General features: G+C 36.4%; 1 protein-coding gene across 5 annotated transcripts in view; it reads left to right on the top strand.

Moving 5' to 3' along the window:
• TMEM117 (transmembrane protein 117) overlaps positions 1-25,967 on the top strand; it is a 219,234-nt gene that overhangs the window by 134,347 nt on the left and 58,920 nt on the right. For all 5 annotated transcript variants that reach the window (XM_051641503.1, XM_051641476.1, XM_051641495.1 and 2 more), the window contains one exon: positions 12,568-12,665. In XM_051641503.1, the coding sequence (XP_051497463.1) occupies positions 12,568-12,665 (98 nt within the window). The remainder of the gene's footprint in view (positions 1-12,567; positions 12,666-25,967) is intronic.

Below are 25,967 nucleotides of genomic sequence, written 5' to 3'. Positions count from 1 at the left end.
TAGATAGCTTTACAACACAGGATTCAAGAGCTGTGCAAATTCATGTCCTACATTATTGGAACCCAGAAGTTTCATGGTTACTGTGATGGGGCTAGGCTTGGTGAAGATACAGTGTTGGAGGTATCTGGCACAAAGGACCTGCATTCAGCAATGCTAATCAACTCCCCATTTGTACTCCTAGTACAGAAGAAGCCCCAATGCATCCACATTTGTTAGATCATCAGTGAGAGCAAAGAGCAATCTAGAGTCTTCTAATGCTAAACTAAATTTAAGAGCTGTCTTCTGAATACAGGTTTACAACATAACCTGTTAACCTATAAGCTGTACTGAAAAAGTCACCCAAATTCACATCATGAATCATTTAGCTTCATTAAATTTTTAAGTTGGAAAAAATAGAGACAATCTAAACCCCAGTCCATATGTGCAGACTTAAGCATAAGAAGCACAAGGATGTGCAATGTATAGATGTCAGCCTTGGCTCATAAAAACAAAAGCTGTGTTTTGTGGAACTACATCAAAGTCAATGCCTACCTTTCAGGATGCCAAGGCATTTTAGGTCTGCTGCCTGTGAACTGAGTACATGCAGATGGCATTGCAGTCCACTGAGAAGACAGGCTGGCTTGTATCGATGCTAATTTAGAGATTGCTTTGCTGCACTCCAGCATTGCTGCATTGTGGACCAAAGGTGCTCAAAGACTCATGTAAATTCACTTCACATATTTATCAAATGAGATAGTAAAGCTTATAAATTACTACACAACTATTCCATTGTTTCTTTAGCAGAAAAGAAAGACATCCACATGACAGCTCTGGATTCTGTGCATTTTAAAGATATCTTAATTACTCATGAAAGTGAAAAATCTAGAGACTACTCTAATTAGGAGTAGTTTCTTAATTAAAACTTTAGGTAATATCTATTTTCTGTCTGTCTCTCAAGCACATGATAACACTGGGCTCTTCGATCTGAACTTTCTGTTCCCAGAAGTTGTGTCTTAAATCTGTCTTGGCTTGCTTTGTGTCCTGTGGGTTGATGTCCTGTATTACATGAACAGCTGTTTGAATTCTCTTTTAAACACTTCAGGAACAAATGGCTGATCTCAAATGTCCTAGGAAGTATTCTAATATCTAGCTTAAAGCAATAGGTTTCTCTAATCTAGGGATAATCTACCAGTTAGTGTCAACCTTTGTTCTGTTGAAGGAAGTGTAAAAGTACTTTAGAGCTTTCAAATGGATCTCCATTCTTTTGCAACTGTGCATTTGTATGTCCATTTACTGAGCTTATTTAAACCTCATGTTCTCATTTTTAATATTTTACCATTTCCACACTTCTCTCTCCCTATCTTCCATCAAGGTCTCTCTCTTTTTAGAACTTGTTTCAGTCATCTCTGACTGTCTATTTTCTTGTTTCATTTTCCCATGAAAAATTATCAGATTTTTCAAAGCCGATAAGGGTCTTTATTGAACTTTGATTTTCTGTGCATAGGATTCAGGAAGTCCTGTTACAAGATAAAAATACCTGTATATACTGTATTTTTACATGAGAAATACTTCATTCTTGACCTAAGGTGATACCAATTTTAGCTAATCTAGAGCTGTAATTGTGTGTCATTCTTCATCTGTTATGAAACATTTTTGCCAGTATACACAGAATAGTTGCAATTTTAATAAAAAGTTTCATAGATATTACTGGTTTTCAAGCATATATAGATTTATATTTATATGCTTATATGCATAAACCTAAAAAATTCAATCCCAATTTTTCAGCCAACTGACATGGACATTTTCTTGAGATTTCTATTTCTGTGACAAGTTAAAACAGGCAACCACTATTCCAGCTTTATGATTATATGTACACTGAGCATCACCACTGTATTTGTCATTTATGCTTGAAGTTTTACCACAGTATCTCTGCTAGATAGTAGTTAAGCCAGCAACCTTCTCAGTTAATATGTACCGAGGTTAAAATGCAAGTGCATCAGTACTAGCTTAGATTTTCCATGGACTTCCTTTCAAACCGAAGATGGAGTGGGAATGTCACAATGTGCTCTCATACAATCTGGCTACTCAGTCCTGGGCTGAGCAATTTTAAAATGCAGTTTTCTGAGCAAGGACTTATGATTAACAGTGAGAACTCAGAGGCATCGAAGTGAGTCTAGGGACTGGTTCAGACATGACCTACTGTAGTCAAGGCAGGGAGGATGAGACTTTAGTAAAGCAGAAAGTATGTATTTGATATAGAGGTGATATAACTTAAATATAAAGTAAATTAACCTCAAATATGTATTTGCTTTACCTATTGCAATAGTGGTTATCCAGTAAATACAGGATCTTTATCTTTTCCTAGATAGAGTGAATTTTGTTGTCTCATATCCCTCAGGAATATGCAGTTATTGTTTGAGAAGACTAAAAATCTAACTGAAATTTTGCCTTCTCTTTACAGTTATAATGCAAAGTTATTTAAGTGCTTTTGTTAATACGTAGTCATTGGAGACCATTTTGTTTCTCATTTATCAATAAAAATTTCTAGAAGGTAATAAGATTGTGATCTGGGCTCTGGGGGAATTTATGTTTTCCCAGATTATGATGTTTCCCTCTTTGTGCTAAGAGAGCAAGGTGAAGAGCTGGAGTTCTGCCAGGTGGTCTACTCAGGAAAGCCAAAATGAAAATGCCCCTGGGTTATGTTCCTATCATAAGAGACACATATATAAACATAGGTAGGATGAATTAAATAAAGGTGATTTTAAATTTTACGTTATAGCTAATTTAAGCATATAAATATAATCTGCATTCAAAGAACAGAATGACTATGTCCTAAAGATTACAAAACACCTGATTTGGCTAAAGAAGAGGGGTGACGTCACAAAAAAGTTAGGCAAGAAGGGATAAATACAATACAAAAACTAGTATTTTATTGTTTTAGTTAAAGGCAAAAAGGTAAAAACTTAAGGCAAAATAAAACGTTTCTGTTATATATTATCTGTGGCATTATGCTAAATGTAAAAACAGTTTACCAGCTTCTTTGGAAGCTGCTTACCAATATTGTTAGAACAGAATTTTCAGAGACCGGGTAACACTCACTAGTGCTTTGTAAAGAAAAAACTAATTCAAGATACTGATTTTAAACCCTTCAACACTCATGAAATGAGAAAAGGCCAAAGCCTAAGTAGGATGTTGAGAAGTCAGCTGGTTTTCAAGTAAATACCAACTCAACAATTTTCAACAGAAGGTGCACAATCTTATGCAAAACACTGATTAAAATGCTTAATCAAATAAGTTGAGATGACAAACAAGACCAGCTGTAGAGTGAAGATTGTACCATATCAGCTGTGCACACAGTATGGTTCAGCCTTGAGAAATATCTACATGAGAAGTAATAATTGACCAAAAGTTGTAATTCAAAGGAGAATCTGATAAAAAATTCTGCTTTACACCATGTTGATAAAGCAGCATTTTTTTAATTTGTAACATCTGAACTTTTAAGAAAATATTTTTCCCTTTCATGTAAAGTTAGTCTGCTTGAGATCTTTCTACTTTGATCTTTTTAAAAGAATATGCTGGTTTTCTCTCAAGTGTGTCTTATGAATATGCATAAGGTAAAAGTACGTTTTAATGAGTGACCATTAGCTGGTATGGCTTTTTGTGTAGACAGGAGCTAAAAAATAAACATGTGGAACAAATGGCAAATAACTGTGCTACCATGATCTAGTGTTACTTCCTTTCTTCTAAATTATATCAATACTGCTGCCCCATGGGATGAATGTTTGCAGATGGATAGTGATGCATAGGAAGCCAGGAAAGAAAACTTGAAAAAGTCCTGGTTTGTTTGTATAAGAGAGACTCAATTTCAAATAAAAATATAGCATGGGCACAGACTTCATAACACAGAAGACTGAATATATTAAGGATTATGTTCTCAAGTGTGCTTAAAAGTGGAACAAATTTCCTTCAATTCTCTTTGAATGTTCTGTTAGCCCAGAGGTCCTGGCATTCTTTCAGTCCTTACTGAACGAAAGCAACAAAAAGTTTTGCTTATGCTCAAGTTACTAAGCATTTTGGTTAAAGACAGTTGTTTTCTATAGCTAAGGTTTTGTGAGAAAGCAATGTTACTACCGATCATTTCTAGCCATTCTTGACTTCCCAGCCTGCAAAACCAGGTATCTACTTACTGTCAAATTTGCAGTGGAATATCTTTCAGCACAGTTCCAGAAGGAAGTGTAAAATTCTGTCCCTAGTGTTACAGCAGTTTCTCTCAGCTCTCATCTTGCTGTACCTAGTTTTCCAAAATGCCCTCTGGCAACCCAACTAGCACTTAAGAATTCTTCACAAAACTTTATCCTCTCTGTGTCTTCAGTATTCTTCCCAAACAAGGAGCAGTATGAAATGTTTTCAGTTGTATACATTCATATTTATTAACCAGCTTTCCCCTCTGGTGTTTATTATACAAAAATATACCAATATAGTCATTAAATATTGCAATATTTTGTCTTGACCCTGCAGTAGCAGAAATTGCCTGAAAGCTAAAGTTTGGAGTTTCATGTGCCTATGAGTCTCTTCCACTTCATTTCAAAGCATCGTATTTGGTGAGAAGTCTTTGAAGACACAGATCGTAAAACCTGAATTCAAATAAAAGGAAAATGAAATATAATATCTTCCTTAGTATGGTATATCTGATATAATTTTAATGGGATAGCAGTATCGCTAAGCTTGAAACACTAAAGGCCTCCAAGATGACAGTTAATTAGTAGAGACAACTTCAGTTATTATCTCAGTTTTTCTGAGTAATTGATCCTCAAAATTCAGGGAATGTGGACATAATTCAGTTTGTGTTCCTTTTTCAGTACTGAGAATACCTTGAACAATCCCTGTACAGTTTAAGAATTTTCTTTTTTTCTCTGCTTTCTGCAAAGACATTACATTCCTTTTGTGCAGTTTTTATGAGTATTTTTACATTTTAAATATAAATTGAGGTGTTAAAATAATGGCTGTATGAATGTACTTAAAGAACACAATCTGATGCAAATAATAGTTGGTTGGCTTATTCAAAATGTAATATTTTTTATTGAGAACACCAAGTGACTTTGCAACAGAGTCTGGAGTTGTTCTTCTGTAAAAGTGGAACGAGTACTAATCACCTTCCACTGAGTACCTTCCATGTACACACTGTAGTCCTGAAGTAGGACAACAGAATCTTTTCTAAAGGAGACTGGACAAAACTGTGACCATGCTTGCACCTCAAGTACAGACTTACCCAGGAAATGTGGACAAATAGAAGGATTTCTAAATTGCTGATGGATTGTGTTCTTAATGTGGTTGTAGCTTCAATGTAAAAGGGTAATTAATTATGTTGCCCTGGTAAAGGACCAGGAGCTGAGCAGAAAATTCCTTTAGTTGTATAATCCCCTGTAGTATGATAAAGAAAATATTGTAAAGAGTCATGGGAAGGTTTTTCAGAAGTGCTTAGTGAATTTTTGCAGTTTATTTGCTGTTAACAGTTTTCATTTTCAAGTTAGTATTCCTAGACACTTGGAGAAATTTGTTTTGTGCAGAATTCTTCTCATTCTCTACTTAGAGTGAAAATGTAGTCATATAGTAGCTGTGTTTGCTATGAATGCAGAACAGGAAAGGCCATTTAAAGGAGGTTTCAAGTTCTCATTTACTAGTTCTGAACCTACATCTTTTCCATGCTAGTCAGTAAAGGAGTGAAAGAGATTGAAACCATTCTGAGCTGTCAGTACATCACAGCTCTGAATCACTGACAAAACAGCACAATGTCAAGAGTATAGAGATGGATTATCTTTTAATTAGGCTTTTTCTTCTGGCAAGAGAAAGCAGATGGGTGTCTCAGGAGAGTAGCCTGTGTACCTTCTGTATGTTGCTGGGCTTGTATGTCTGGGTGTCAAAGAGTGGAGAAAGGCAGAGAACAACCATCAGAGCTCCGTTTTTAACAGGTCCTGCATGGTGTATACAACAGCAGAAATTTTTGAAATATGTACTCATGATGCTTGAATTTACTCAAGTTACGCTGTTGATCTAGAACACCTTGTGTGAAGTGAAAATAATTCCCAACGATCAAGTAGCAAAACACACCCATTATATCATAGAATCATAGAGTCACAGAATGGTTTGGGTTGGACGGGACTTCAAAGATCACCTAGTTCCAACCCCCTTGCTTGGACAGGAGGAACAACTCCCACCAGATCAGGTTGCTTACAGCCCCATCCAGCCTGGCCTTGAACATTTCCAGGGAGCAGAATCCACATTATATCTCATATTCACTCAACCTTCTCCACAATTAAATGCTTTCTCAATAGTCACTAAGTGGAAGTGAAATACAGCAAGCCCCCAAACTTTTTTTTAGTAATTTGCTATTGTCACAAATTGTTGTAAAAAAATTATCTTTTACTCCCTCACCTACCGTAGAATCACCGCAACAGTATGTCCTCAGTGCAAGTGTTGCCTATATATTTGTTAGGCTTCTCTCATCCACTAGCTCACAAATATAATTTAAAAGTATTAGTGGGAAAGGGAAAGACAAGTGAAAGGCACCAAGTGACGTATTTGTTGTCATTTATGGACACCAACTTTTTTTTCAGAAGAGGGAGAATTTCAAAATCCCAATCATTGGAACAGCGAATGATGACCTTCTGACACATAAAAATACAGACTACTCAGAAGTTGCAAAGCAAAATAACAAATCAACACAGTTTGTTCAGGAATTATTTCTGCTGATATTGAAATACAAAGCATAATTTCCAGAATAACTTGAATAGACATGAAACATATGAAGGCCCAATTTCTCCATAACTCACCTTTTGACATCCAAAAAAGTTTTTCGCCACAAATTGACTGTGGGCTAGACAGTGGCTTTATGGAGTATTCTGTTCTATCTCGATTTGGAGACTGAAAGGAAGTACTGGCAGGGGACACTATGCTACAGTTGAACCTAAAGTGTATATATATTTTTAGTTGTCTTGTTGTTGAGTTGTTATCCCTGCATGGGTTGTGACTTGGGCAGAAAGTGCTATGATAATATTGGACAACCAAATCAAGATTTGCTGGGTAAAAAAGAAGAGGCTTTCTGCTTCCTCAATGGATGAATAAATTCACATGGATCAGTAAAGATGGCAATAATTAACATAAGCCCCCACAGTGTCTGGACAACAGAAGTTCTTTAACAGGTTTTGGTGGAAATCCAAATGTAAGATACTGCACATGGGCATATGCTCTGGATCAGCAGAACAGTAGCTTGTAAGAGCAAAACAATGGAACTACTTTATTGTTGGGAAATATGCAAGTGCACAAAATAATGCTGGGGGCTGTTTCAGAAGTATCAAAAGTAATCCATAATAATATTTATAATTTCTATTGATCACTGAGTTATGACAGAAAATTAATGTGTTTTTCAGGATTTACCTATTGTTAAAACAATACATGTTGGTAAGACAAGAACAATGTGCTGGCACAAATCAAAATGAGAAAAAAAAATTACAGAGTAGATTGAAGAGGTCATATTTGTCTTTGTGATTATTGTTGCTTTGAAAATGCAAATATAAAAATAATCTATTACAAGTAAATTGGAAAAGTAACCCAACATGGGCTTCATTGTTTTCAGAGTAAGAACGAAACTACATTAGGACTGTTTGAAAATGTAGAAAGCAGACAAAACTACTTTAAAATCTATCAGTTTATTTACAGCTATGCCAATTAAAATTTACATTGAGAAATATCATCCCACTTATAGATCAGTAAGCCTAAGTACAAATATTAATTACATTTGTTTTCAAACATTACACATTATGTACATTGAAAAATGGAGCAGAGTAATGAAAATAAATGAACAGTTATTTCTGAAAGATGTGTAACAAAGTTTTCAACGCATCTGCTCAGTTGCCAAAACAATTTCTAAATTAAGGAGGCATTTCATATTATCATTGCACAAGCCATGGAAGTGTTCAGGTATAATCCACAGAAAGAAGCATAAAAGTATTTTCCATGTAGGTTACTTTTGTACATGAAGTGAACAGCTGTGCACTTTTTAAAGTAGATGAAGACAAAAATGATGGATAGAAGCTTTTAAAAACTGAATACTAAATGTTTCCCTGGTTTCATATATGATTACCATGATGTAGTATAGTACTTGAAGACTGATTTTATAAAGAATTGATGTGTAGTTAGTGGAACACCTATATATAGCTCTTACCTAAAAGCACATAAGAGCAAAGCAAAGGGAGTGTATGCGCTCAGTGGTATGCATTAGCTCCCATTGACTTCACACTCTGACTTCAGGAAACATAATTGCTTTAACCTGATTTAGCCCCACTCTCTAGAAAAAGACGTGTACTTTTCAGAAACACGTAAGTGTTGTTGAGTTTTCGCAAACGCTATTGACGGGGTCTTTGGTTGAGGAACATTGTGCTGCATGTAACCCAGCAACATGCATGCACCTGCCCTGGGAAACAGCCTTCGGACCAGCCCTGACACTACTGTATCCTTTCAATTTCTGCAAACTTTTCAAATTTATCATACTCATTCTTACCAATTAAGTTCCTCAGCTGCAGGTCTAAAAAGAACGTTTCTTGTGCAAAGAATTTGGGGACAGTTGAAAAGTGCTACTTATGAGCTATTTGAAGGCTGAGTTTAAAATTAAATTAATTTAGTGCTGCTTATTAAGAGGTTTATGATTTCAATGAGATCATTTGAAATTGGAAAATGATAAAAATAAAAAAGTTAACACAATTTTTGATTCATGTACTTCACAGTGCTAGAAATACTTATTTTGCCAAATGCGGAGTCGTTCAATCTACTCCATTTTCCATCAGTAGCACCATGATGTCTTGGCTTCCTGGCTGAAAAGTTGCATATGAACAACTTGTTTACTGATACAAGATGTTGGAGCCATACTGTCCATTAGAGCTTTTACTGCTCTTCACTGTATGAAAAGGATGAAAAAAGGATTTTGGAGTTCACCAACTGGTTTGTATTTCCAGTTGTTTTTTCTAGATCTTGACTTTTTGTTAATTCTGGAAGCCTGTTCTTACCCTGTTTTGATGTATCCAAGTGTGAATAAAGCAATGAAAATCTTTCACCAAGGGTTGGTCTCTACTTTATGAATGTTATAGCATGGAATACATCACATCCTACAGTGCTTGTCCAGACTCCACTTGTCTTTCAAGATACAGTTTCTGCAGCTGCTTAGATGGAGAAGTGCTACTGTGAAGCTATTTGATGTAAATTTATACTTCTAGGTTTCTAAAATGTGATTTGGCAGATGAAAACAGCTTGGCCAGCAGCCCATGCTGCATTAGTTTTCCAGGAATGTTCTGCTTACACTCTGAAGATGACAGCATAGTTCTTGCTAGTGCAGAATTTGGAAGATACTTTGAAGGCATGACTGAAGTATTAGGTCATTTATTAAAGTGGGGTTTTTTTGTAGTTGTTTTTGTTTGTTTGTTTGTTTAAGAAAGTTTAACTTGCAGGTAGCTTATTTATAGAAAAGATATTTAACCTTACCTGAAACTCCCACTGCAGTTGTTGCCTCTGCTGGGAAGGATCCTGTGATGTACAACATGGCATTGTTTGACGTGACTGTCTAGAGAGGCAAGATCTATAGCAATGTGCTCAAAGAGCAACTGCAGGGAAGGAATAAATTATCCTTATAGTGTCTTACTGCTGCACTTAGTATATCTCAAGTATCTTAGATATTTGTTTTGTTGGAATTTTTTTAAAGTTTCTATGATACTGCTTTCTGCACTTGTCTAAGTTACTTGTTCTGAATATGACTTTGAATCCCAGGTTCAACATAATTTTTCAAATTATTCTAGTATATTATATCAAAAGGAACAATATAAGTTCCTATTAAAAAAAAAAAAAGGAATAATAATATTTTGCTGTTAAGGTAATGATAGTAATCTTCCTTGTTAGCACCATTGTAATTTACCTTCATAGTTAATGTGAAATGTGAACTACTATGAGTAGTTAATAAAGTCACATTTTTATAGGGCAAACTGAAATTTAGGATCCCATAAAATACAAGGCATAGTAATTTATAGTGAAAATATTTTGCTGTGACATTTGTGTAACTTCAAAAGTCAGAAAATGTGTATTATGCAGTTTTGTTTCTGCACATACAGTGTAACCATTTCTCTTGTGGGATACTAAATAAAATGAAAGAGTATGCAATCATTGTATGTAGGAGCCTTCCTTTTCTGAATTGAATCAGTGTAATTAATTGGTTAAACTATATTGCATGTCTTAGTTAAAGAAAAAAATACATAACTTGATTACATAGTAAGCAGCTTTTGCTGTTTTATCTTGATTATGTAAGATGCGTGCATACAGAGAATTACTGAAGTGATAATCTCTTTTTCATTCCAGAGTATCAGCAGTGCTTTCACATATAGTACAGGAAAATAGAGAGAAATTTTTTTGCTGGCTGCCAATTTCACCAACTGTGAAATGCAAAGAGACAGATGAAAATACATACTCACACATCTCCTTATAATAAGTTGTGCAAATTAAATTAAAATTCACATTTCTTTCTTTTTCTAAAAACATCATCCTGACAGCAGCAATGAGTTTTTGATGTTCCTATCCAAAACTTATTTGCACTATGACAGTCTTGAGTGCTTTTCTCCTGAGTGCTCTTTTCCACAGTGACTGTCCTTGACCAAACCAGAAAATGAATTTGATTTCTCTAATGTAAAATATAATTGGATTTCTCTTTATGGGACGCATCCCTTTAATGACTGTCTCTGCTTCAGCCAATTTAGCTGCAACCAACCTGACACTGATCTGGTGATATGACTTAAATAAATGCCAAAGCTGTGACATGAAAGACCAACTGTCTGATATCAGAAAGTACATTTCCTGCCTCGTCTTGCCATTTTCCTCAGAAAATTTTGTCTTCTTGAATTTCAGTCTTACAAAACATTGCTTCTCTAATAATTGTTCACAGAGCAGCAGATTGCATCCTTCTACCAAGTATAATAAATATTTCCGAGAAAGGGTCTAGAGAAAATATTTTGAGAATATCTCAAAATAACTTTTCTTCTTTGCAAATATTAATAACTATGCAGACTAGTAGAAAAAGGCGTTGCTAAATTAGTGAATTAAATCTTTACAGAGGTCTTGTTCATCATTAAATATTTATAAGAATATTTATTTAAATAGTAGGGATTTTATAAAAAAATGTCATAGCATGCTGATCTGAGAAAAGATTTACTTGCATAAATAATTATAAAAGATGTCATTTTGGAATATAATCTGTTCCTTCTTCAGGCTAGTCTTAATGAAATAATGACATCATAGAATGTGTATTTCTGTTCTTTTAACATACTCATTATCCTTTGGACCCAGCCCTTCAGACTAACATGCTGAGCGCATTTAACCCCAAATGGACTCAGAACTGAAATTTAGAAGTCAAATATAGTTTCTATGTAGTTTTAATTTAATCATGGGTCATGTGTTCTTTTTATAAACACCGTTCATGGAATGTGGTAGCTCACACTCTGGACGGTAAACTGGGTTTTAAAATCTCTGTATATCAAAATAAATGTAGTGGAAAAAAGAAAGAGGAAATATTTTCTTCAATTTGAAGTTTTCTCCTTCTGAAATCTCATTAAGAGTAATTTTCATACTAATCAAAACAGCAATTTTCCACTGTCTACTGATAGGAATAACAGATAGTAAGAATTTGTTTTACTTATCTGTATTTTGAAGCAGGTGGTCCACCCGTTTCCTTTATCAGTTCCATTATTAATTTTAACATATGGGTAGTTCTTCCACTCTTCTGTGCAACTGAATCAATGAGTTTACTTTAACATAACTTTTCGTGCTTTTTAGCACAGCTAACTTGAATCAAGTGGATAAAAAAACCCAGATTCCCAAGGGCACAAGTGCCTGAGGGGTATTCACCTCCCTCATTTAGCTGAAAGTAGTTTTTATTACTTTTGTGTACCACCCAGAAGTACTGCATGCTTATGAGTCTCTGGACAGAGAAACAGATGGTCTCTTTAGATAGGAATTATGAAAATGAGAATAAATATTTCATACTTTTAAATTTTCGTGCAAGTTTTAAGGGATTTCTGTGTCTCTAGTCCCAAGTGTGCTTTTCTTACTGATACCAGGAAGCAAGAGGAGATTATAAATGGCATATAGTGTTAATTCGCAGTTTGCACTGCCTGGCTGCAGTTCTGATTTCAAGAGCGGAAATTTTGCTGATGCTGCTCTCAGGGAAGTGCATCCCTTCTCCCAGGCTGGACTGGAAAGATTTGTAGCCACAGGGGAATGTAGCTTATGTACTGTAGCTTTTAGACTAGTTCCTCTTCTCTTCTTATCTTTGGATCTCCACAGGTTTCCTTGTTTCTCAGGGAGTTGCGTGCACTTCTATGGGCAGCATGTATAGGACAATATACTGTACCTTGATTGCAAATAACATCAATACCATTTTTCTACTGTCTGACTATTAAGATTATCAGAACTGAAGCATGTGTGTCATTCATAAAGTCCATGTCAGTACTTTCTTTTGTGACACCTGTTTAACTGTGTATTATTTCTTTTTCCCTGTAGGTCACTGATATGATGCTTCAGGACAAACCCTACCCAGACTGGGGAAAGTCTGCCAGAGCTTTCTGGAAGAAAGGAAACATTAGGATAATTTTATTCTGGTAGGAAAAATAAATCTAAATGAACCTTTTTATAAAACATCCAAAAATGTATCTTTTAGTTGTCTGTGGCAGCAAGAAATATAAATGGAATATATTGTTGGAAAAAAGGAGTTTTGGTCTAAGAAAAACTTAAATATTACAAAAAGCTCTACATGAGTGAACAATTCCTAATCAAAGTAGTTGGTGTAAAAATATAGTTTAAGAATTTATTTGTATTGTTTCTTTTATTATACCTTTGATGCTGTTTATAACTGAGTGTGATAATATTTAGATGTCCCATTGTCAGTCCTTGTAATTAAGGTAAGTAGATATGTGAGTGTCCTTTTATGACCTTGAAATGAATTATAGCACTTGTTTGAATTGACACATGAATGAGATTGCAAATGGTGAGTCAGCCTCAGATTAATAAGAAATATATTTTTAAATCAATGGTAAAAATGATGAGCGGTAAGTGTTTATTTGACCCCAAATGTAGCCTCTTCCAGATAAATTTCAGCTGCTAAAACAGAAAACACATCATGGCAGGTAAAATGGAAGATGGCAAATGTATAGTATAAGATGAGGTCTGAAACTGTATAGCTGAAGATGAAAGAAACTGCAGAGATTTTTTTCAACTTCTTCTGAAGCAGAAAACCTCTTGAAAATATCAGCAGAGCTGATAGTAGGTTTAGAAGGAATTGTTACTGGGAATTTGAAAGTTTTAGTTAGACGGATTCTGCTACAGAAAATACAATTACATATCTATGCTTTTGAAGTAGAAAAAATAAGATATATTAAATTGAGGCAATTAAAGGAAGTAATAAGAGAAATTTAAAGACAAGGAAAGCAGAATCAGGTGGCTGATTGGCTACAATGTTTATAAGGAACTGAAGGGACTGAGCTGATGCAAATTATACTGGCACTTAATTGTCTATTGAAGAAAGCAAATGTTAAAATTTGGCTATTGTTTCAGTTTTTATACTTTTTTTTCTACAAAATGAAATTACCCTACTGGCCTGTGAGTCTGAGTTCAGTATTAGCTAAATGGATTGAATACATCATCAATAATAGAATCAGGATCAAAACTCTCTATTAGATTTTGCTAAAAAGAAGCCAGGGTAACTTTGCTGAAAGAAAACCTTCTCTGATCTTTTAGAACTCTTTGAACATGTCATCAAAGTAATGGATGAGGAGGAAATATTTGATCTAATTTATTTGGACTTTCAAAAGGCCTTTGACAAAGTTCTTTACTGAAGGCAATTAAGAAAACTAGCAAGCCCCGTGGAGTGTGTTGAACATTAAGGAATCATCTCAGCAATGTGCAAAGAGAAGTATAAATAAAATAATAGTTTTCTACTACATTGTTAAGACAGGGGAGTCCCATCATTTGATGTTAGAAGCAGTATTCATTATTTGTATACATGATATATCATTGATCTTTTTTTTTACCCGGGTCTGCAGAATAGCCTTGTCTGAAAGTCTGGAAAGGAGACTGGCTAAGTGTCAAGAAAATAACTTACCTGCACAAAAAGACATGGAGAATGCAAGGCAACATGACAGGAAGATTTCAGATTTACATATCACAGAGGGAGAACAGTGAAACACTATTAAAAGTACTTAAATATTGTTGTGAGATGTGTTTTGACTTCTTGCAGTATGAAATGTTATAAATCAGTATTTGCTTTCAAATAATACTCACATTAACAAATTATAACAAAAGTTTAAATTGCAGATAAAGTAAAAAATTGTGGTTCTTTTTATTCATGAGTCTCATGCTAAATAATATGCTTAATTGGGATCTCAAAACCTAACAGGTGACATAAATGCCTTTATTTTTACCTTTAATCAGTGAAATAAAATAACCCTTGCAAACAGTCTGCTTTCTGTAGAGACATTTTTTAGATAGTGCAGGTTAGACATCAGTAAAAATAGACATTTTTTTTCCCTAATAAGTAAGAATGTGCGATACTGTGGAGCATTTAATTTATCATTGCTTAAGCAATGTGATGTGAGCAGCCTAATTTCTAAAATGTCCTTAATGGAGCAACCTCAATAGTATGTCCTACACAGATACTGGTATGCCAAAATCCATTTATTCAGGACATTTCCTAGGGGCACACCTGTTTAGCAAAGATAGTGTAATACAGTGCATTGTGGTTTAATTATTTTAAATATGGACATGTGATGCACAGTTTACTGTGGCTGATGAGAGAAAAATTGTAGATACACACTGGACTTGTTTTTCTGTTAATGTCATTTTTATTTTCAGGTTTACTTTGTAAAATTAGAGAATGTCTATAAACACACCAAGGACAAATGGATTGTCATGGGGATGGAGGCACCATCCACTTGTTTATAGCCGTTGATCATGCTTTGTCTTACTCATTTGGAAATGTTTTCAGCTCTCCAATGCAACTAATTAGCAAAGGTTTCCATTTAGCTTATCATCTCTTGTTTTAAATCGTTCCCTGGAAACACTGTCAGCAACTGGTTATTGGTTGCTTCTGGGGATTCTTGCTGCCTTTTGAATGTCTCCACAGTATAGCTCTTCCACAAGCAGCTCAGCTAGCTGAAAAACATCCATTTGCTATTTGCCTTTGTGTAGCTCATCACTAAGGAGTTCATTGAAGTATCTTCTACTTTTTTTTTTTTTTACAGTGAAGGGTTGTCTTCTTTTTTATTAAAAGTTCTCAATTTTGGTCATGTCCAGCTCTGCTCATGGCTAATTCCCCCATCCAGGAGCACCTTTGTGTAACACTGCTGCAGTCTGTGGCATATTGCACAGGGATACAATGCAAATAGAAACACACTTTCTTGCAGATTTAAGAAAGTGTATCATCAAGATGGCCTTTAGAAAGCAGTGAAGTATCTGGCACCCTGTTGGAATCACTGGGGTGGTGCAGATGTGTTTGTGGGTTATGAAAGGATACCCACAGGGAGTTAAATATCCACACCATCTGCCTGTCAAATGAGGCTGTGGCAGGGAGACAGCTGTCTCCAGTGCTCTGTGGTTACTGTCATTATTATAGGCATGAACTGAAATAGGCTATTCTCTTGCTTGCTGTCCTTCATATCTCTGCTTTCTCCTTTCTTTTCTGTCTCTGCTTTCCTCCCTGTCCTATCCGCCCTAGGGACTTTGTTGTGTTACTCCAGCAAAGTTTAGTGTGGACGTGACATCTGACCTCGTTTGCATCTTAATTTCACCATTTGGGATCACCTTTAAGCCTTTCCACAGGTCCTGCCGGACAGCCAAGGGAGCAGCTGCCGTGGCTTATCTCAGGGGAGGGAAGGCAGAGTCCAGCTGCACCAGCCTCCCACTGCGGTGAGGAGTGTTGGAAAGCAAGGGGGTTCTGCCCCATCTCTCCTAAGAATGCATGCCAGCCCCAGTGCCTATTATCCTTGTTTTGTCCTGACAAGATGATAAAAAATTGCCATGTATCTGAATATCGGATCGTGACAACTGGCATTTGAAAGGAGCAACAAGAAAAAAGGTTGTTACATTAAGCCAAATTAAGATCCTTGACAAGACTGATGACAAGCTGATAGCAGTAGCTATTGATAAGTTAAACAAAGTTGGATATTATGGGAGGCAGGGAGGAAAGTACAATGTGAAAAGATTGATTATTTTGCAAATAGTTTTTTATTCCCCTGGAACACGGAATAAGTCCAACCTATATGAAACGTCTCTTTTTATAAGGATTTTTTAATAAGGAAACGACTTGTCAAGACAGAGGAAAGACAAATAAATACATGAAAAATGAACTGCAAATGGAATGAAATAACATTAAGAGAGTTCATGAAAAACTACTTAAAATTAATTTAGTAAATAGTTGCAGGGTGTCTGCTTTTCTAGTGTTTATAGTATTTTTCCAAGTGAACAAGCCTGTGCAATACTGAGCTTTCTAGATGGTATGCCAAGGTTTGCTGAGAGCGTTATGCTCCTACACATCTGCGCTGGAGCGAGGTCTTAGAAGCAGTACCTGCAGGTGGCATTGCTAGAGCCACAGGGCACTCTAATGTCTCAGTGTGTGCTCAGGTTTTATAGTTGTTGCCTGTGAGAACCTACAGGTCCCTGCCAGCAAGGCCTGTGGTTAACCTCTGCCTAACTTTGTGCCTGACGTCACTGTCTCCTGGTTACGTCTTTTGCAGTGGCCCACCACATCCAGTGAATAATAAAGCATAGTACCTAGTATGTGTGTGTGTATATTCATATAAATATATATAATAGTATAAAATCACCAGAAGGTCTCTGGGCTGTGCAGCAGTTTGGTTATGCAGTGTGACCTGAAGACCTGTCTCTCTTGACAAACTGTTCCAATACTAATTATCCTCAACACTACCCTAACAGAGGATGGGGGAAATTATAATGAGCAAGACATGAGGAGTTCTTCATGTGAACTTTTACCTATAGGGAAAAAATGAACACTAACAAAAAGAAATAGGCCTTTTGGAAGAGAGGATACAAGCTACGGAGGTCTGTGTCATCAAGGAAGAGAAAACTGATATTCAAAGGTAGATTGTCAAAATGGGGGAGTATAGAGACGACAGAGGATTGTGCAGCTGAGTATTGATTGCAAACAGGATGACAGAATAATATATATGAGTTGAACGTTTGAATATGCAAGTAGCAGACTGGAATCCATTTCTGTGGTGTTCCTGGCTAGACATTCATTGTGCGTGTATACACAATGACCAGTCCTCACTGGTGCAATAATGTGTCTTTGACATAGAAGTCTTGTCTGAAATAATACAAAGGACATAACAACATAGAGAAAAAAATAACATAATATGGAGAATTGTAAATTTGTGATTGCCTATGTTTGCTGTGTTTGACTTTGCAAACTAAATAATGTTATTTTAGTATGTATTTCCATAAGTTCCCTCTAGCTGTCTTTAATAAAAACCAAAACTGCATGTGCCTGAGAAATGAATGTTATAATCATAGTACTTTGATTCAGCAAGTTAGTAATATAGGTTTAAAAATTTTTATTCAAATTGTTCAGAAATGCTACAGACTACTAATTCATGTGCATATATTATATTTATAAAGGATTGTGTTAAACATGGGTTTGTGTAGGATTCTAAGTTGGACAATATTTTTTACCCTGTAAATAGAGAAAGCTTCTTTAAGAGATATATAGCCATGTCTCCAACACAGAAATAAAACATGGTTTATTTAAGGTTTGGTTTGGTTTGGTTTTCTGCTATGTACCTATTTGAGTGTTTGTTTTTATAAGTTACATTTCTTTATTCTATACTTTTACACTCGAGAATAAATGCATACTGGAAAATTGCATTGTCTTCACATGTATGGATGTAGATTATACCTTTGTTTTGAAAAACAACATCTTAAAACATCTATCCTTTTCATTATAAGCTGCACTGAAAAAAGATAATTAAACATTATAGCTTTTTCATTATAGTCTAAGTTAAATACTAACCCAAAAGCCCCAAACTTTTCATTAAGTTTGAGTAAAGCTTTTGTGATATAGTCCCACAAATACAAGTTCTTCAAACAGCAAAATAGTTATATCTATAATATGCATGCATATAGATACATAAGCATTATTTTCTCCCTGTTTTGGAGGGGTCTTAATTAATCTATTCATACTTTCATATTTAAGTCATTTATCTTGTGATAAGAGACTGGATACTGAACTGAAGCCTGGAATCATCTAAAGCAAGGAAAATTTCCTGGTAAATAGTTTAAATAGCATATATAGTACAAAAGAAGATTAAAATATCGGACAATATTGTTGCTCCCAGTAAATATTTTATTCTTATACTCGAACCAAAGTGAATAACTTCAGTTTGGATAAGCAAGACAACAAATAAGCTCCTTACTATTTTCTTTTTGAAAGGTCCTCCATAGAGGATTTATATTGAGTAATCTAACTACTAATCTGGGCAGACATTGTTAAATATATTCTGAGAAGTGTCCATAAATAGTAATTTTTACATATATTCTTGCAGTCAAGAAGTGTAATTGCTATTTGTCAAGATAATATTTAAAGGTTTTTGGTATAATTTATATCATTTCTGAGCTGGATATTGGTAAACCATGCAGTAAAATTACAATTGATTAACATGAAAAAATGCTGAAAGTAATCATTGTAATCCAGACCACTGGAATTTCTTTCATACAAATGGTAGTTGTTTAAAGTTTCAATGTCTTTATTTTTTTTCAATTTGAGCATCCAATGCTTTATTATCTGAAAATATTGTATTAATATTAATACAAAAGTTTTTTGTTCAAACCAGAGTTTGATCCTGTACAAACTCTGGTTCATATCCAAAGGAATGTTTTTTCCATTTTCATAGCACAGTGCTTTTACAGTGCTAAGCTAGAAAAGTTAACAGGGGTCAAGACTCACCAGAATCATTCTAGCTTGACAATCACATGAGTCAGACCTGGTTTGGGACCTTGTTCTCTGATGCCTTCCCACCATTCCTGAGTGCAGGAGGACTACAGTGTTAGTAACTCAGCGTTCTCCCTTCAATCTGCTCCACTTGTTTTCAGCTGGAAGCATTGCCTACTGCTCCTTTATGATGCCTTTGCTTCCCCACTGATTTCCAGCACAAGCAATCACTCCAGTCCCTGGCAGAACACATCTGTCCTTTTCCGTTTTTCCTCCCTCCCTTTCTCTCGCACAGCAATAACCCAAAACACTGCCAGTGTGTGCAGAAGCAAGAGGGAATGGGCAAGGCAGACCTGGGGCTCTGAGCCAGCTGTGGGTGGTTGGTTTCCATCATAGCATTCACTACTCTAACATCATGGCCTGTCTCAGCTTTTTCCTGGCTTTTCCAGGAAAAGCCAAGGAGATAGGAGCATCTTGGGAAAAACAGTCAGTCCACCGGCCACCCATGTTGCCACATGGAACGTGTTGTTCATGTCCTAGTAATGCACTATGTGAGAGGGAGATGCTTTGCATGACGTTACTTATGTATGAGCAGAGAGAATGTATCCATATGTGAGACAGTGCATGTAAAAGTCTCCCATCTATCTCATCTATCAAAGAAAAAATTCCTATCTTGCCTATGCCAGTCTGTATTTGGAAAAGCTGTATCATGCATTTCCCCCACTCTATTTGTGATAGGAAGAATGATAAGATAAATCATTCCTCATCTTACTTTTCTCCTCAGAAGGAAAGATGTTCAAGGGAAACAAAATCAAGCTTAGGGAGCTTTGAGATCTCAGATTAAAAAAAAAATTATAATTTTAGCATGAAGATTTGGATTGTTATTTGTCTTGTTCGAGTTATATAAAGTGGTCTCATCCTATTTGTTTTTTCTGATGGAGACTCCTACAGATCAAATAAAAACATATGTTATTTCTTACTTGTATTTGCATGAGTAAGAGAAGGTTTGGCAGGGAGGTGGAGTGAGTGCAGCATGGTAGTTTTCCTTTCACGTGAAATAGGACACAGATGTACATCTGTACACACAACCAGACACCCAAGGCAGCAACAGAGGTGAGGCAGAGAGTTCCTAACACCCCTGCACAAACACCGTTCCCCTGCTAAGTTCTAGTGTGGAAGCATTTCATGTCCTGGGCGGGGGGGTAAAAAGGATTCATAGAGCAGTTTGGCTGAAAGAGAGAAAAAGATCATCCATTAGCTACTGTGGGGTGCAGGACTGGGCTCACAGACTTAAGTTTCACCTTTGATTTGCCTTTAAGTTCTTTGAACTGCTGCAATAGACGTGTCTCTTACAATTTATCTTTTTAGTTCCTCAGCTTGTTTAAGATTTTTTAGTTATATTTGGTATCTACTTGCACTTCAATAGCTGATGGCATGTTAGAAAGAGAAGCTGGTTTTATTCCTACATAATTGCTAGATCTCTAAGTATAGCCCTCATAATTGGATGGATGTGACAATCTGTCTTCACCTCTTAAAAAGTATGTTTTATTCTCTCCCTGTTAGTGAGCAATAGGTATATCATGATCAGTTGCTAAAAATATTTTATCCAGTGTGTAGCTTTAATAACATTTCTTAAAGTGCAATGTCTGCAATGTTTCAGTAATAACAGTCCTTCCAGATGAAAATACTTTCACAAAATTACATTCTATGACAAAAATGGAAAAGCTTTAGTTCTTAGATGAAGATTTGATTTTGCAGGTTTCAAAAGTTGCTTTCTTTGAAACAGGCAGATGCAATCCTCAGTTCAGGCACAGGGCCAGTGTAGAAAGGATGTTGCAGCAAGTCCTCTTTTAGCACCTTTTCTCCACTTTCCACAGTTTTTGCTGAGTAGGATACACCTCTGCCTCCACTCAAGCCCTGTGGAAGATGTTCTTTGAGAAAAGCAGCATCACTGATGTAACTGCTTGTTCTCTTAGTGGCCTCTTTCTGCTTGAGTGCATTTCCTTCCTTCCTCTTCCACAGTATAAATCCGTTTGTTCTTAGCGAAACCTCTTTTTCTATATTTAGCATTTATATCTAGTCTAAGCCTCATTCTAGGTCCACTCTAAAAGTAGGATGAGTATAGCTGTCAGATAATATGCATTGTGTGATCATGTATGCAGAGAAAAATGCTGAAAATTAAATTATAACAATATATAATCAGATAATTGTGACAAACACCTCAAGACAGAAATTCTAAGTATTGCAATTAGATTAGCATGCACACTGTGGACTACTATTCGTACAGCAGAAGGATTAATTTCAGATGATCCAGGTAGAAATTCACTGTCTTGCATCGTTTCTTCTGTGTGCAGAGACCTGGCAAAATCATAGTCCAAAATGTGGTCAGTTCAACTCAAACTCAAGCCTCTTTGAAACTTTTAAGAATCCATCTCACCAAGTTCTGATGCATGGAGAAGATGCAACCTCGGCTGGTGGTTTTGTACAAGATACGCACTCTGAAAGCTGACAGAGTACAATGGAGATGAGAAAATGAGTGCTTCAGCTTTTTGTGCTCACAGCCAGAGTTCACAGACTTTGTCATGGCTGTATTCAAAAAAATCAATTCAGTTTTGTAAAATAAATGTTATTATTGAAGCGATTAAATTATTTTCCTTCCTGGAATGCTGGAGTACTTTTTTTAAAAAAAATATTTTTCCTAATGACAAGTTTAAAATTGTGCCCTATAGTTTGCTTATGTACTTAGATAAACTGCAGATTCATTATATTTCTCATAATCCCGTATTTCCTGTATATATTGAGTATTTACACATTCTGGACTGGAAAGCCCATAGCAATACACAAAACTACAAGCTTTTTAAAATTATGGCAAAGACTGCAATACATGCTGATCATATCAAGTATTCTTTGGCTTTCAGATCCATGTGAAGAAGCCTTCCAAAAGTGATTTGAGGCCAGTCAAAATTAGTTTGGAAATTATTTGGGTTTAGGGCCTGTGGCTTTCAAGCACTAGCACAGTGAAACTGTTCTACCAATGTTAATGGGATTGTTTAACAGTGGGAACTGACAGTGTTCTCCTTGGGGATACTTGGGATGAGTTACAAGACCTCCAATGGTTTCAGGAGGAAATTACCTCATAGTCCTTTAGAGCATGACTTCTGCTGTGTCTTATACAACAAAAGAATTTTGCAAATACAATTTTGCAAAAGTATCCATAGTATCAACCCTTTCTGCTGATGCAAACAGGCAAACAGAAGTAGTGTCATGCTGGTTCCAGTAAAATTACAGCTTGAGATCCAAAGTGTTGCACAGAACTAGAATGTGTCTATACTGATGCTGAGTTACTTTCTAATTGGTGCTGCTTTAAAAGAAGGAAAAAAATAGCATATTACATCCAAGTACAGTTATTTAGGACTAACAGAAAACTGATGAGACTCTTTTGCGAAGATTGGACTTAAATGTGGAGCAGGAAATTATTTAAATGCTGCCAGTCTTCCTCCCCTGTCCTATTCCTTCCTCTTCAGGTTCTTGTACCCCATTGGCCTCTATCAGAATAGAGCCATTTCAGTAAAAATGACAACTTAATTAAAACAAGTATTTCAAGATGTGCTTAATACAACTGTAGACATGACTGTACATATGATGAATTAGTCCTTGCATAAACCCTCCATTTAGATGTAAGAAGCATTTCTTCTGTTTCTTGCTTTTCTACTTCTAAAAAAATGTTTAAGGTTGTGAAATTAAAGCAATTTGCTGACAGCTATCTTAATGAAGACATTCAGCTTTAAAATACCTTTTTTAGACTGGGTAACACAATGGGATTGTTGTGCTTATAGTTTTATTTTGACTAATCGCATGTTGCCTGTCTGTAATCATGGTAATAGAAAAAGCAACACCTAAAACAAAGGGTAGATTAAATTGTCAATAAAATCACAACAAAAGGTTGTTAAAAAAAGGTGCCCTGCAGGGCTCTTGGTTTCATAATGTATGTTTTGATACTTGAGCATCTTTTCTGGATTTATTTTTTTTTAACAACATAAAAAGGTCATGTTAGCAGTTAAGTCCTTACAACAATAGATACAATAGTTAAATCTCAGACCATGCATATGTCAGCTACTTTGTGTAGCAGGAATTAATTCCTGATGAACATAATGAATTTGTCGTACTGACTAATCAAAGTCAAGAGCTTCAGTAAACAGTGTATAAGCAAAGATACTAATCATTTAGTACCAAACATTTCCCATCTTTTCAGGTTCTTAACTTACTGATATGAATGAACTTTTCCTTGAATAAAATACATTTTGACTGCAGTTTACTGTTATTTGCTCTGTATTACTGATTGTCTGGGTACATTGATGCTCATGTAGAGAAAGAATAAATCTTTCTGGATTTCAGTGGAAAAGGCAGCAGCCCTTTGTGTCTGTGATGACTGAAGGTGTAAGGCAAAGACGGTGACAACAGTTGGAAATAAAACTCTTCAGCCTTGAGAAAGGCCCATGTGTTTTCAAGCTTTATTCCTCATACTCTGGTTCACTGCTTCCCATTTCTTTTTTACACATCCTACCAGAATCAACTAGTTCTGCCATAGAGCAAATTGAGTTTAATTTCATTAAGTTGGGAAGGTAGAGGACAAAGGCCAAGAAATATTAAATTAAAATGGAGGAGGTTTTCATTTCAATTTAGTGCTATGTCTGGTTTTGTTTCATCAAAGATGTGGAAAGTAAAAATAAGGCATTTCTTATATTAAAGATAACACATACAGCTTTCTCCCAGTGCTGAACAAATGTTCGCTTTGAGACTACGACTGTGTTAGCTCCAGCACAAGCTCCTTGGCCCTTCTGCTTTTTCAATCATTGGGGAATTGCATGATGTGTAAAATGAGCAGGATGCCTTTTTCTTTTTCTTCTCTTTCTTGTTGTGGTTTGTTAGTTACTTTTCATTTTAATGAGTTGGTTTTAGTTTTTATGTGAATTTATACATTATTGTTGGAACTTTAAATAATGAACTGCCCTGAGGTGTCTGTACTATAAAATGAAACAAATAGTTGTCGTGGTTTGGGACAACACGACAACAAAGGAACAACCCCCTGGCTGCTCACTCAACTCCCCACCACCCCACACACACACTCTGGGATGAGGAGGACAAATCTCATGGGTCGAGACAAAGGGCAAGGAGGGTTCTTCGCTGATTAAGGTCTGGGGCAAAACAGACTCAACTTGGGCAAAAAATAATAATTTAATTTCACACTAATCAAACACACACAAGACACAGACAACACAAAAAGCAGTACTTGCATATGTTGCCCCATCCTTCCCTTCTTCCCAGGCCCAAATCACTTTGTTCCCGGTTTCTCTCCCTCCTTCCCCCCAGCAGCACAGGGGGACAGGGGATGGGGTTTAGAGTCAGTTCACAGGCTGGTAGTTCTTGCCACGTCATCCTCAGGAAAAAGTATTCCTTACAGTCCTTCCCTGCTTCCCCACGGGATCCCTCCCATGGGAGAGAGTCCTCCACAAACCTCTCCTTCATGAGTCCTTCCCACGAGGTCCAGAGCTGCTCCAGCCTGGGCTTCCCACAGAGTCACGGGCTGCTTCGGGAACAAACTCACCTGGCGCCGGGGTCTTCCACAGCTGCGCAATCAGAGTCCACAGGCAGCAAATCCTCTGGCCACAAAATCCAAGTCCACTGGCCAAGTTCACCCCTCCTGGCACCTTCAGAGAATGTTCCACCATGCTCCTCCATGAGTGCATGGGTTCATGGGTCCGTGAGTGCCATCTTGCCATGGGTTCCAGGGAAACTTCTGCTTGGGAACCTTCTTCCTGTTCTTCCTCACCAACCACCAGCACCACTTTCCTCCTCCAGCACAGCTCTTCTCCACGAAGTGCTTCTCTGCTCAGGTGTTATGTTGATTCTTTCGTATGTTAATCGCAGAGGCGCCTCTGTTGTCCCTCTAATGGCTCTTTGTCTGGGTTTTTGGGGCAGGGGGAGCTTCTCAGCTTCTTACCAGAGCCAATCCTGTGGCCCTTCCCACGCTACCAAAATACCCACCAAACCAAACTAGAACAATAGTACATTTAAAACTTTCAGTAAATTGGTTTTCTCTAAACAACTCATGGCTGTATTTTCAAAAAGCAAACAGCTATTCAAAATGCTGTCACTTGGGCCCTCCATTGTGCCAGCAATTTACAGCCCAAGAGTAAGTGAACTCTCTGCTCTGGGGGGGGCTCCTGTCTGGAATTCCAATATTAAAATGAAACATGGCACAGAGATGTATTAAATCCCTCATCTACAGACACATATTTGCACACAAAAGTCGCATGTCAGCAAAAAAATGGCCTTTGATAGATGTTCAGATTCCAGTTATTGGCTTGCTTTGACCTGACCTCATCTATTGCAATATTCAAGGTCAGTTGGCATAGTGCAGGAAGCATAGGTCTTGGGTGAGGAGATAGGGTGAGGAATGTTTTCAATGACAGTAAACAAGCTGGAAATATCTTATTTGAATTTTAAATTATATATTGATTTGAAAGAGCTAGAATTTAGGTGGGAAACAATAATCTTTAATTTGAATAAGTTTCATGTAGAAAATCCGGAGGAAAACAGCACATGCAATGGCAATGTCATTTCTAGAGCTTTAGTTGTCAGGATGAAACTTCTCTCAAAGGCAGGCCCACATTTCTTGCCTAAGATTCTCTGCATTATTCTCTCACATGAAGTTGAACATACTCATGCTTCTATACTTTATAATATAATATGAATTTAAGTGTTCAGCTTGATGAAGCTGGGTGAACATACCTCTCTTACAAGGAATTGTATTGTGAATGTTGCCATTTTTCATTCAAGCTGTGATATGGTTGATTTGAGTTTTAATATCTTAAGTACTACAGTTTTAAGACTGTTCATAGTTTTCAGGTTAACCCAGGTGCCAGACAGTGCTTATGGAGATACTCAGGATTGTTTTCTCAGG

Source organism: Apus apus, chromosome 1, assembly GCF_020740795.1.
Source record: "Apus apus isolate bApuApu2 chromosome 1, bApuApu2.pri.cur, whole genome shotgun sequence".
Taxonomy (NCBI): domain Eukaryota; kingdom Metazoa; phylum Chordata; class Aves; order Apodiformes; family Apodidae; genus Apus; species Apus apus.
This window is presented reverse-complemented; position numbering and strand designations above follow the sequence as displayed.